This window comes from Paramormyrops kingsleyae, chromosome 16, assembly GCF_048594095.1.
Source record: "Paramormyrops kingsleyae isolate MSU_618 chromosome 16, PKINGS_0.4, whole genome shotgun sequence".
Taxonomy (NCBI): Eukaryota; Metazoa; Chordata; class Actinopteri; order Osteoglossiformes; family Mormyridae; genus Paramormyrops; species Paramormyrops kingsleyae.
This window is the reverse complement of record NC_132812.1, coordinates 15,181,347-15,195,448: the sequence shown is the minus strand read 5'-3', so window position 1 is coordinate 15,195,448 and position 14,102 is coordinate 15,181,347. Positions and strand designations below refer to the sequence as shown.

The 14,102-nt window shown below is 46.4% G+C and overlaps 1 protein-coding gene across 1 annotated transcript; it reads left to right on the top strand.

The window, feature by feature from the left end:
* The first annotated feature begins 2,667 nt into the window (after window positions 1-2,667).
* Window positions 2,668-13,391, top strand: hat1 (histone acetyltransferase 1). Its single transcript, XM_023828067.2, has 11 exons — window positions 2,668-2,806; window positions 3,889-3,960; window positions 4,171-4,246; window positions 5,197-5,317; window positions 7,738-7,917; window positions 8,004-8,125; window positions 8,609-8,713; window positions 9,233-9,339; window positions 9,983-10,134; window positions 10,514-10,630; window positions 12,817-13,391. Exons 1-11 carry the CDS (start codon window positions 2,800-2,802, stop codon window positions 12,982-12,984), a joined length of 1,227 nt encoding a protein of 408 aa, XP_023683835.1. The 5' UTR covers window positions 2,668-2,799; the 3' UTR covers window positions 12,985-13,391.
* The last annotated feature ends 711 nt before the right edge of the window (window positions 13,392-14,102 follow it).

Genomic DNA, 14,102 nt, shown 5'->3' with positions numbered 1-14,102 from the left:
GCCTCAAGCCCGTACCTGCCCGTCCGAGAAGCGTCAGTCTTCGTACTGAAAGTCCGCATCGGTGCATCACACCGGTCTCTTCTCAGTGCACTAAAAGTGATACAAGTGACATCTCAGTGAATTGTAGTGAATTGAGTTTGATGCTCCTGCAAGCTTAATATTCACAAATAATATAAAAGTAAAAGTAATAGATACTGCGTATATCCCACGAGAGGGAGGATAACTGATTTTTTTTTTTTTTACAAAGTGTCAGTTCGAAGCGTATAATTAATGGCAGGGGTAAAAAAACGTAGCTGTCTTGTCCAGAAAATATAGGCTAAGTGATCAGCGGATGAACAAAGCTACAAATCTAGTGGCATTTCTTGAAGGTTCAGAAGTCAAACTGCATGTGTTCCACTGCCCGCAGTCAGAGTGCCAATAAACACGGTGAGAGGCCAGAAGACATTGCACTCAGAAAAGGTATAATCTAGTGCCGTCGCAGGGGCAGAGGTAAAATTATCCAGAGTTAAGGATTATTGTGTAAGTCAGACATAGGTGCATCTGTTGGATAGGCTGCTGTGGCAGGGATAATGACAGCATTTTTGCACAGTTCAGTGCTCCTGCCATGCCTTCCATACTACAGAGTCATTTATTTTTATTGAGCTTTCACTCTCTAGAAAAAAAAAAAAAACCTTTTTAAATTTTTTTTAGGGTTAACTGCTTTATTCACAATGGCGTCAATGTGAAGTAACAGACAGCAAACCTTTACTTTTAGGGCTAAATTTGACAAGAGATTATCCCTGAATGCTTTCCTCAGTAAATATCTAGCTACTACGCTGACCTTGTTACATCTGTTGAGATAAAACCAATATTCCAAATATATAAACTACCATCGCACACCTAGTCATCATTATGACATTCAGTAATATTGCATCCAGGAACTGCAACAGACATATTGGTAACAGATAATTTAAATCAATGAAGAATTATCAGTGTCAGAAAAGATGCAATGAAAGATTAAAGTATATGAAATTTGCTCTCAATTCTCTATAAGTAAATGTAGCATTATCAGTATACATTTTAACTATAATATGAATTACCAGTCTACAAGTAACATCAAATAGTACATGTAAGTTTGATTGTATACATCTATCTGACACTTGTATCCAAAGTGACTTGCAGTAGAAGGAAGGGTACAGTTTATGTGTGCTTACTGGATATGATCTCATGACCATTTCTTTTTGCCAGCCAATCACAAGACGCACACATATATACATAATGGGCAACTGCCAACCAATCACAAGGCACATACACATATATGCCAATTGCCAGCCAATCATATGTTTGCACAATGTTTTACTTGTTAAGCTACAGCAAGTGTCTGCTAGAGAAGTGTTCAGTTGAGACACCTGGTGAGTTTGCTCAGAATATCTATATCCTGCCTGAATGCAAGGTCATGCATTACGTCATGTTACAGAAAAAGTAACAGCAAAATAATGGGTCTGAGAGGATTATTCCCAGGTATCTCTGCAGTCCCGGCATCAGGCCCTTGACAAAACAAGTCACAGAGCTCCGATGTAAACAGTTCATGCAGAAGAAATGACTGTCAGGTGAAACACAAGCATCTGAACCTCTCGTGGAAAGTGCAGACAGAAAGTATTTGTGTAAATAATCAATACTTTCTAGAAATTCCGCTTTCACTGAATGTTTGAGTGTTTGTATGATACTTGTAAGGGCCCTACACTCAACTGTTTACTTTGTTTTCTGTAAGCTTGATTACTGATTACATTGCCATCGGTAATTGTGTAATTGTTTGACTCGTGGGAGGATTCCACAAATAATTAGTTTCCAAAACTGTTGACAGGGGCGGAATGGAGTTGAATATAGGCCTGTGAATTTGATTGAGACATCTTGTGTTTGTTAGCTTGTGTCCTACACCTATTTGAAATAAAGAATTAAAAAAAAAAAATTCAGTGTTGTTTTTCATTAATAGGGAAACTGGCACCCCTCTGATTCCTTTATGACCAGACTGTTTGCATGGCATGCATTTTAAGCAACATATCAGACGTACGCAATTAAAGAATTAAAATGCATCCTTTTTCCTTTGTTGTTGTTCTTGTCATAAGTGTTTTAAATATTGTTTTAAATAATCACTAAAACCCTGATAACTGCAAATAATAATAATAATAATAATAATAATAATAAATATACGTATTCACATTTAGACTACATTATCCAGTTGTGACACTAATACCGTTCAATGTCTGATTTATGTTATGCTTTGTCAAATACAATAACAAAAACAGAATTCAAAATGTTTATTTTTTTACTATATCTGCACGTACTATTGTCGAAAAAACAAAAACTATCAATCCATAACCGCTTATCCCAGGGAAGGGGGAAATGCAGAGTACCCACGCGGCATACATGCGAGAGCCGTTGACAGAGACGTGGACTTCAAGGGCTAGTCACTCAGCCGCAGTGCCGTTACCGCGGGGTATATATAGTATTACTTTATATGTAGTGTATTACACAGCAGCAAGATATTTTTTTAATACCATATTTAATGATATATAATATTATAAATGGCAATAAATACACTGTGGACAATTTAAAGTTTCAGTTAAATCTTTCAAGGTATCACATATTCGCTAGATTTTTCTAGCCCAGGCACAAGTGCTGTGGATAGTATAATAAACCAGTGTTGCGCATTTGATGGGAATTTACGGTAGACGTAGGCAGCAAACGGAAACACGTGAGTAAATAGGAAGTAAACTACGCCGCGCGGTTTGTGTCGCTTCCCGTCTGCAGTCTAGCGAAATGGCGGGTAAGTTATACTGATGAGAAAAAAACTTTAATTTCGGCTAAAATACTTTTGCCAGTTTTCTCCTCATGTTTGCAGTACGTTATCGTTGTAGATTGCTGTATGTATATTATTTTCCAGCTTAAGGGTTTTAGGTTAGTTTTGGGTTTTATATGGTCTTGGTGTGATGCAGTGATGGCTACGTAGCTAGCCAGTTAGCTGGCATCACAGAAGCCGCTACAGACCTTTAAATTACAGACCTCAAAAATGAAAGCGAATCCACTGTACTGTTTCTTTGAATGTAAATGTCTGGCTATCTGTTACCTTTGCCGCTTAAGCAGCATGTATATCAAAAAGCTTCCTTATATTTCGTAGGATGGTTGACAAAATCTGCCAAAATGGACAAATAGTTGTCCATTCGAACAAAAAAAACATAATTTCTAAAATTCTTTTTGGTGCCTTTTTTTTTAAATATTACGATGCATTATTACTGTTACGTTGTTTCATCCTGCTGTTAGTATTATGACTGCAAACGATTCTTAGTCTGTTGACGGTGCCACGCTCTGAGACCACGCCCTCTGACGTGTAAACTTATATACTAAAATTAAGAACGAGCGGATTCATCCGTCGTCACGTGTTGTTTTATATTGCTGTCTAATAGGAAATACCGACAGTGCATTAAATAGATTTTTAATGCTGATACTTTAACAGGGCGCTTTGATAGTGACGTCTAATAATGTTTTTTTTTTTATTATTGTAATGCCAGTAACTGCATATTAGGGAATAAGCGGGTGCTTACCTTTTTTTAAGGTTCTGGACTCGTTTTATCCAGCTGGGTGAACAAGAATTAGGGGCAGAAAGAGCTGGATAATATAAAATATTAAACTTGTGAATATTGTGTGAATCTGCCGTTTTTTTTGCCACTGTTACTCATATAGATCTGCTAGACTGAAAGAGATTATCATCTCCCAGATGGCTTGCTTGTGATTTTATTCAGACTAACTTTGATTCTCTTCAAACTACTGCATGAATATTTATCAAAAACAAAAACTGTTGAAATACATATAAATTGCAAGATTAACATTCAGTCTTTTGCTACATTTCAGGGATGAATGCGATGGAGAAGAAATTGGCAGAATACAAATGTGACACAAATGAAGCGATATGTCTGAAGCTTGGTATGCAGACTTCCGTCTGAGTTTTGCATTTTTATCAGATGTCTGGCATGTTGCTGGGTTGTGAGGAAAATGAATGATAGGACTATTTTAACAGGAGTGTCTACAAGTGTTTTTTTCTTAAGACTTAAGACTTTTCTTAAGTCTTAATTACGTATCACATTGTTCAAAATCACATAGAGTATTTCACTCCCTAACTCCGCCTCTCTGCAGTGCGTTTCCCAGAGGATGTGGAAGATGAAAGCACAACGTTCCACCCTGAGTATAGTCACCAGCTGTATGGAGATGAGTATGTTCTGTCACTGGGATCCCACTGCCCTCTCACCTGGGGCAGTACCACGCTCACATTTTTCTCTGATTTTGGTCACGTCAGAAACTCAAAAGCTCATAGATCCTTTGGCAGAACTTTCTGCTGAAGACACTTATCTAACTTGTATGGTTCCCAGAGGTGGAGATTTCAGGTCCAGAGGGTACAAATCCAGAGCAAGATTTTCAACCAACCAGTTGAGCATAAAGAGTCATAGTCACAGTACTCAACTGGTTGGTTGAAAATCTTGGTCTGGATTTGTACTCTCTGGACCTGAAATCTCCATCTGCTGTTAGTTAGTATTATGACTGCAAACGATTCTTAGTCTGTTGGTTCCGTATTTAATTCAGATTTTAGAGTGAAGGGTTGACAGACATGAGTTGACAATTTGCAGTTCCTGTAATGCAGTGTTTCCCAATCCGGTCGTCGGAAACCCACAAATGGTCCATGTTTTTGCTCCCTCCCACCTCCCGGTGTCTGGCAGGGGGCTCGGAGGGAGCAAAAATGTGGCCCGGCTCCAGGTCCCTGAGGACCGGATTGGAAAACACTACTGTAATGTGTTACACTGAAAACAGAGCTCAGCATCCTTGCTGTACAACCCTGAACTGTCTCCTGACTCATCTTGCGATTAATCTTTATTCAAGTCTATTTTACATCTATGTGGACCTTTGAGGGGATGGTGTTTGACTTGGGGCAGAGAAAACTGGTTACATCTGACATTAGGAAAGCAGTATTCTAGCCATAGTCATAGCAGAATTCATTCATTCACTTTCTCCCTCTTACTAATTCCATTGAATTAGTTTTAAAAAGCATCGGCAGCTGTTCCAAAATTGAATTCAAAGAGCTGGATATGGTACTTAAACAGTATTACATAAATGCAACCCCTAAGTCTATTTTTATCCTGAAATCTGTGTATTTCTGTTTTATTACAGTGAAGTGGCATTTGGCTATAAAGGTCTTCAGATTCAGTTGTACTACACCGCAGGAAACTTGAACACACTCTTCAAAGTAAAATATACATCGAAGGTGTCTGAGAAGTTTGACTGCGTGGAGGTAAGAAGACGGCAGTGAAAGCGGGCAGTGATTGGTGATTGGTGATGTGCATGGGAATGTTTGATTGGTTGTGGAGATGTCAGGCAGCTTCTCCTTAATGCTGCGTGTGGGTTTGGGCCACTGTCTTCGGGCTTGCATGGTGTTTGCCCCCCCCCCCCCCCCCACACACAGCAGCGATGTGAAGGATCTCATGTTCCATCAGGCCGATGTGCCCCCTGGGAAGGGGAAGCTAAACCTCCCCCCCTTTGTCCCAGCTTTGAAGGAGCAAGCTTTTCACGCTCCCCATGAGCGCTGGGAGATTAGTCACCCGGCTGAGTGCCTGTGCAGCACAGTCAGCGGGGGGGGGGGGGGGGGGCACCAGTGTATCTCATTCGCAGGTCCGCCTTCCGGCACATTTGGCTCAGTTTTATTTTCTATGAGTGCAATAGCGCCCCCTGCAGCGTGGGTTATTGTTAATCTTGCTCAGAAGTCACCTGTTCTTTGGCACTCACAAAAAGGAGTTTGAGTTTCAGCTTAGGATTTATTAATGTTTTTGTTTATCTTTAATAGTAGTAGTTTTTTTTTTGCTTGTCTGCTTTACACTTTTTCCAAGAGCCCTGATGCTTTGAGTTCTGACTATTTTATTCATTGTAGACCTTAATTATTATTTATTTATTTTTGTGAGACCTTTGTGGGTCTTTTTTAGCGTCTTTGTGTAGGGAGTTCCTCCTGCAGTAGGTAAGCCTATTTTCTTACAAAACCCTGTGAACATTTAGGTTTGGATGCTTGGGTTGTTCCTGGAGCAAAAAATTATTAAAAGTAATTCAATAAAATGCTGAAGAGCCCCTTTGGATGTCAAGGCCATTGGCTATTTAATTTTATTTCTATGGTCATTCCAGTTAAATGCGGGCCTGCAGCTTGGAGTTCTGAGTGCTCTATCGCTGTGATGAATGCAAATTGTAGATCTGTATGTTTTTGCTTTTAGTTTGTTAATGGTGTCATGTAGCCTGCCCGTAGGGATAAAAGGTACACCGCAGACATAGATGGGGGATCAGATCCATTCCTTTTTATTAGAGTGCCCCGTTTCCCCATAATAAATCGCCTTAGCGTTCCTGCAGAGCTCGATCAAGCCCCAATTCTCCCAGGCTTACTTTCTGCTCCCGTTAAGATCGTTTTCACTAACGAACACGGTGCCCCCCCCCCCCCCCCCGAGTGCATCCCGGTGGTGCTACTCAAACACAACAAGCCCCCTAAATGCAATTTAGATCCACACCTAAAGACACAGAAGCCTCCTTTTGAAATAAAACTTAAGGAACTCACACTGGGGCCCACAGATGATGCTGCCCGCTTGTCCCCGGCCTACAGACCCCCCCACAAAAAAAATTTGACGAGCCATTCTGCCGCAGGTGCATTTCTGCCAGCCGAACATTTAGGTGATGCCTGAGAAGGGGCGGGGGGGTGTGGGGGATTAGCAGTGCAGCACATTGGCTTTTTGTGGTGTATTTTGTCCGGGGCTCGTCTTAATTTCCCTGTTTTGAATGCGGGGCTGCGTGGAGCCCGGCGACCATCGTGAGGCGCGGGACGGCATGAAAGGGCAGCTTAGCACCTAAATGCCGAGTGTCCTCATGCAGGCCCTCGTGGAAATGGATACAATGCAAACAGGCCGGTCGAGCTCCCTCCGCCTGGGAGAAATCCACGGAATGAGGCCCCATTGTGGCACCCCCCCCCAACCCCCCCCAAGTCACTCGATTGAATCTGTGGGCGAGGATTAGAGACGATGGGCTTGTATTCATGCTTGGGGGGCTGTTTTGTTAAATCCAGATTAATTCATTAAATTTTATTGCCTGGTGAGAAGCATAAATACGCAATCGTGGGGGCTTCATCACATATTCATGGTTTAAGATAAGTAGTAAATGTATTCAATTAAGTGGCCTTCAGTACTGGGCGGGGGGGGGGGGGTCGGCTCTGTTCAGCCGACAGTCCTAATAGCCTAATGGCCTGTCTTTCTGAGGCACGGGGAATGCATTCTCCTGTCCTAATTCCACGTGCCGTCCGTCAGTCACGCCTGGAGTGTACCCTAATGGATGAACAACAGCAGCTTCTTCACTATGCGTTCTCATTGATTACGTGCAGGGAATGTTACAATGGCAAGGATATACCTGTCAGTAAAGGAGCGTTTGAACCCATTTGTCCGTAAGCGGTTATGGGATTACAGCCGGCTTCTTTTTCTGTAGGTTTTATTGTTTTTTTTCCCTGGTAAATAAAGTGCAAACCTGCAGAGAGGTTTAAACAGCATCTCCCGTTTGTCCTGCACCTTCCCCGCACGCCGAAGCCTGGTAGAGACGTTGCCCAGTAGAGTCACCATGGCGTTGCCACGCAGTCACCCCTGCTCTCTGCTAACACGGCTGTGACGCGCACCCCCCTCCCCTCCCCCACCCCAGCCCGACAACGTGGAAGGCAAGATCCGTGAGATCATCCCCCCGGGCTTCACCAGCAACACGGATGACTTTGTGGCGCTATTGGAGAAGGAGGCCAACTTCAGGCCGTTTGGGAGTCTGCTGCACACGTACACGGTGCACGGTGGGGAGGACGGAGAGGATATCACCTACCAGATCTACAAGGTGGGGCCGTCTCTGCGGGGCCGGATGCTGCATGCACGGGCAGCTGCCGATCTGGCCGACGTTAACCCCCCCACCCGCCCCCCCAGGCGGACATGGCGTGCCCTGGCTTCCGGGAATACCACGCGCGCCTGCAGACCTTCCTCATGTGGTTCATCGAGACGGCCAGCTTCATCGACGTGGACGACGAGCGCTGGACCTACTTCCTCGTGTGAGGCCCCCCCTCCCCATCCTCTCGCCGTAGCCCGGCGCCCCCTTTTGTTCACCCTGCCACCAATTAGCAGGCCCGGTTAATTACACGTCCCCCCTCGACGGCGGGGGCATTGTCGATCTGCCGAGAGCTTCCTTTGTCCCCCCCCTTCTTTTCCCCCTTATTTTTCCAGGCCAAGAGTTGAATTGAATGCTGTTGTCTTTTGAAAGGCTGAATGGAGCTTAAACAGTAAAAAGTGCTTCTGCCGCTGTTTCCTTTGGCTTGGTCTCTATTCAGGCCCACAATGGGCAAATGGACTGAAGTGATGTAAAGAGGTCGGACCCCCATCCCCCCCCCCCACCCCAGCCTAAGTTGCTGGGCTCCAATTAAGTACATTATACATTCAGCTTGCGGCAGGTGTACCTACAGGGCGGCCCGCTGCCGTGCGCCGGCGCCGGAGACGAGGCCGCGATTGACCTGCTCGTCTGTACGTTCTGTCCACAGATTCGAGAAGTACAATAAGGACGGAGAGACCCTCTACGCCACCGCTGCCTACATGACAGTGTATAATTACTACGTGTACCCAGACAAAACCCGGCCACGCGTAAGGTAATTGCTGGGCTTGAATAAGCCCTCCTTTTCTTTGCCGAGTTTGGGGGGGGGGGGGGCGGAATTATACATCTCCGTCTCCTTCTCCGCTGTCCCAAATTACCGGCTTGTGTGTCTGTAAACCCGGTTCTCACTGCCATCTCACAAAGTCTGAGTAGTTTGGAAAATTGTGATAAAAAAGCATTGATGGGCATAATAAAAAAAAACTATCATTATGAGGACAGTGATCGTATTAATCGATCATTATTCATTAATAGTCTGAGTGTGGAACAGAGGGATCATGGGTTTGTTACTTGTTTAATGGTTAGATGAGCATTGCCAGTGGGTTATTGGGATTTAAAGGGCCGGTACTTGTTTTTGTCAATCAGGATTTTGGGCTGTTTTGTGTTTACTGTGTGTCTCTAACAGCGATCGAGCCCCAGCTGATGGTATGTAGTGCTGATGACCGTTCGAAAGCCTGCTAACTCTGCTTTTTCATTCCCACGCGCTGCGCCCCACCCCCACCGCTCTGCCACGCAGCCAGATGCTGGTGCTGCCCCCATTCCAGGGAGAAGGTCACGGGGCACAGCTGCTGGAGGCGGTGCACCGCTTCTACTGCACGTCTCCGCTGGTGCAGGACATCACAGGTGGGACACATTCCTACCCCACCCCCCCACTGCGTCCCGGCAAAGACCAAAGCCTAGAAGGTCCAATGCACAACACAGAAATGGTTCATGGGTAGTTTTCCAGGGGAATATACATTCATTCATTCATAAAACCAAATCCCTCCCTCTAGAAACCAGTTACACCTGCTAATGCACTATTAGGGGTCATCTGTGCAGATCGTACACCTTCAGCCAGTGGAATCTCCTGCTTTTAAAAACGCAGCCAGCGCATATCCGCATTCGCTGCAGACGGCCGACCATCTCTCCCGGGTGAGGAAGGAAAGCAGGCGAGTACTTTTAGGGTGAAGGGGGTCATGGGGAGGGGGCAGAATTACTGCCCTGAAGGCAGGCCGTCTGATGTGGAATTAACCCCCCCAATGCCTGCCGTTCCCGGCCTTACAGCCACACTGCTCCAGTCACCCAAGCGTGGGAATCTCTAGAATTCTGAGCAGCCGCAAGCGTTCCACCTGTTTCTCCAGTCGTATCCCTGCACTGGTGCTGTAGGAGTGTATAAATCTCACTACACGGCCAACTTCAAGGCGCAATTCTGAGACTATTTTTAATATACTATTGGGGGGGTCGTTACGATGCGTAATAAAAATGACGGCGGTGCTTCTGGTTTCAGCGGAAGATCCCTCCGAGAGCTACGTGAAGCTGAGAGACTTTGTGTTGGTCAAGCTCTGCCAGCCGCTGTCATCCTTTGCCCCGGAGCAGCTGAGCCAGGGTTTCAGTGACGCCATGGCGACGGAGGCCCGCGAGAAGCTGAAGATAAACAAGGTGAGCACGCACGCACGCACACACCAAACCCCACAGCACTGCTGCAGTCGGCCGTTTGGAGTCACTGATCAGTTGCATCCGCAGCACCTGAGTCTTGCCTAGAGCAGAGGCCCCTTTCCTGAGTGAGCGCCACTATTTTGACTTGTTCATTAAGCCTCCTTATAGGGAAGCAATTAAGTTAATTCTCTTTACTGCCTGTGGATAACAGTGCTGATTACTCGTGGGATTGTTGCAGCGTTTGGTCGATGAAACTCTAAAGTAAAACTTGGAAATTTTGTTTCATTCGTATTTTTCGATTTAAGTTTCTTTCCACCCCATTAAAAAAAAGATCACAGATGCACGTCACGAGTTCTGATGCGTTCATCCCCTGTCGCCTCAGAAACATGCCAGGCGCGTGTATGAGATCCTGCGCCTGCGAGTGACGGACATGAGCGACGAGGAGAAGGCGAAGTCATACCGGCTGGAGGTCAAACGGAGATTGTTTGGGCCCTACAAGGTGTGTTTGCTGGACTTAAGCGGGGGGGGGGGAGGGCAGGAGAGTTCAAGCAGCTCACCTGTGTGTGTTGAAGTTGAACAGTTTAATAATCATTTGTGTGTCCTACATTCTGAGTCGTCAATATTAATACGAAAAGGGTTTTAAAAAATCTATTACTCCCCTAAATTGAGAAATGGGCTTCCACACAAGGTTACAGAGCATGAACACCGAATGAACGGACAGTCCTGGATTTTTAAATCCCATTAGTTGCGTTTAAGAGGGCAGGGTGTGTGCATAACTCAACGAGCGTGATGTCGACTGTACACACCAGGGTTGGGGCCATTCTGTAATGCACTCGTCGATTCCAATCCAAATCATGCAATGGAACTAGAGTTGGAATTTAAATTGCCCTGAAATTCAAATTCAGCTCCAGTTCTGTTCCCCATAGTATTTTTTCCAATCCCAGCTCCAGTTCCATTTCCTGATTTGGATTGGAATCGATGCATGCATTCCGGAACGGCCCCAACCCTGGTTCACATGCTCATGCACATCAAAAGCCTGTTTTTGTTGTGTTTTGGTATGAACCACCCTGCGTTTCGGAGGACACTCTGAAACCGTAAGGCCAGTGTAAAGCCAGGTGTCTGGCTAAAGCCTCAGTAATGTGCGTGATGATTACAGAGGATCGCAGGTTCTGAGCATAACTTCTCCAGCGTTGCGCTGAGGCGGCGGTCGACTTCGCGGATTCGCTGCATGTCCTGCGGCTGAGGTCTCTCCCACTGCAATGTTGGACGCCATTACCGTCCGCCGACGCTCTGCCCGTCCGCATAGGCCCCGCATACACGGAGAGGTAAACCGGCTCTCAGTGCTAACTGGGATCTCCACAAATTTCGTGTGGTGCCCATCGCCGGATCCCCGTGGCGACGAAGAAGTGTCCAGCGAATTTGCATGTCGTTTACCGGGGTCGCTCTCCGGGAACGCGGTGCTGCTTTGCACACGCGCACCTGCTTTAAGAAAATCAAACGGGGGGTGGGACTTAATGGCCGCGGGAAGCTTCGTTCCAGCATCATTACGGGTCTTTTGAAGTTTCATTAGGCCGCCCGCTTGCTTCCTCGAAGCGCGTCCCGCCCGCCGTCCATTTGCGGCCCCCTACCCCAACTTGTATTTACCTGTGGCCTTTTTCCATTATGCTATAAAATTACTGTACAATGCTTTTGAAAGGAATCCCATTTTGTGGCAGCCAGGATGGGTGGGAGGGGGAAGACGCCCAGGGCTGCCTCGCAACAGGCAGGAGTCCATTTAGGACTCGCGACTCTTCGAGTCCCGTTTAGAGGTCGTTCTTGAATGTCTTGTGTGTGTGATTTTTGCATATACTTATGATCTGAATGTGCGCTCTGTCGTTTGCGTTCATGGATATGTAATGAAGTCTGGATATGGGATTGGGATTGTAAATGAGGCCGGGAGAGAGACGCGGCATCTCACCCAGTGTAAACGCCGACGCGGACCCGTTTATGGAAGCGGGAACGAGAAACAGGGAGGAGCACAGGCAGGAGATCTGGAGACCAGATGGGGCAACTCTCAGCCTGGGAACGGAGGCGGCGGTTAGATTGCAGAGCTCCCCTCGCCTGGGCCATGTGTGCAGTATTAGATGCAGGTTCCCAGAGCTGCATGCTGTCTGGCCCCTTGGGTGTGCATGCATGTGTGCGTGTGCACATGCGGCGAGGGTCTCTGCTGTGCACGGGGGCACCTGGTCCTGTGCTGTAGCAGCACCGTATCAGTTATGGTTCCTCTTTACTTGCTCCTGTGCCTCATGCACTTGTATATGCATCCATAAGACTTAAACTAAATCACCTCCTTTCTCATAGCAACTCGGACGAGTTCGCTCCACCCTTCTTGTGTGAGGCTGCATACAAATAAACACCCCCAAGCGTTAGATGATAAGACTCCCTGTCATCCAGGGGGCATGTTAACTTATCTGGGGGCCCTCGGCTGACATCAGCGTGGACGGTCAGGTGTTTCCGATTTAACTAACCACGTACCATTCCCTTTTTCCCTGGGTGGGGCGGGGCGGGGCGGGTCCCTGACACATGCTGGGGCCCTAGGCGATAGCCTCGTTGCATTACTCATTAAACTATTAATCTCAGTGATGCTCCCTGTCTGCCTCAGACATCCGAGGCCTCTTACTGACGTGTTGCTTTGTGTGTGTACAGAAAAACCAGAGAGAAATGGTGAAGATGAAGAAGTGTCTGAGGCCAGAGGAGCTGGCTTCTCACATCAGCCAGATGGACACAGAACTGCAGCACCAGGAGCTGGAGAAGAGCTACCAGGAGCTGCTAGCAGACTACAGACGGGTCATCGAGCGCCTGGCTCGAATCTGATCCACCACGCGAGACCTGCCACCCATATCCCACCCTAATCCCCTTATAGAGCCCTTTCTGTGGTTGTTTGCGTATGCGTTCCCAGTGCTGCAGCCGATGTAGGTCCTAGCGGTCGCTAACTGTTTTGGGAATCAGTCTGGGAGTGACCTGGAAGGGGTGAGATCGGTCGTGTCGTTCGAGGGACTGACAGCCCACTCTAACACGGGCCAGCAGGTTCTTCCTCGCAGAGCTTTGTGTTCTCAGGCATTACCTGGAAAGTCTTTTGGTTTTGAAGCACTTGGAGAAAACCAACGTTTTGTACATTGCATAATGGGATGTCCCTTAGTCATCTTGTGCCATTAGGACTTGTCATGACTGTGACTGACTTTGAAAGTGATTAAAAAAAGACCCTTGTATTTCTTCTTGAAGTCTTGTGGGTTTTTGTTGTGCTGTTAACACAAGTCCTTGAGGGTCCCTCTTCAGCCATGTTTTGCTTGGCTAAGGTAAGATTTCTGCTGTAATTTCCATGCAGAAAGTGATCAGCCTGATGCCAATTAAGGATGTATTGATCGGGGCTTGCTTGCGCTCTCTGCGTCGCTGCTCTTCATGCTATCAGCCCTGTTTACATCTCCCAGATCCTTAGAGGTGCGGTTCCTGATCTGTGTGCCAATTACCGAAAATTGTGCCCTGGTTTCTTTGACTTGGGAGGGGAGGCTTAATCACGGCTTCGGAGGAGCCCACGTCAGGGAGTTGCTGTGGAGAATCGCCCACAGACTTCCCGGCCTTCGGAGGCGTTGGTCCCGCAGCAATCTTAGCTTTGAACAATCAGATAATCAGGACTAGGAGGAGTGGTTTCATTCCGTGGCTGTAATGAGTGGGAAAAAATAATTAACGAAACAAAAAAAAAAAAAACAGCATCAGTAATCCGGTATTTTCTAGATTTTCAAACAAAATGTCAGAGGCTTGGCTCGGGGTGGTAAAATTTGATATTTTAGCACCGAGTGAGCGGTAGGGTGGGCCTCTGGTCACCAAGGAACATTGAAATTCGCCAGAACGTGCAGCTGCCAAATTGCACGGAAAACAGCGAGCGTCCACAATGACGCTCTCATCCTTTCAAAGGAGGTCGTGAGCTTACAGAC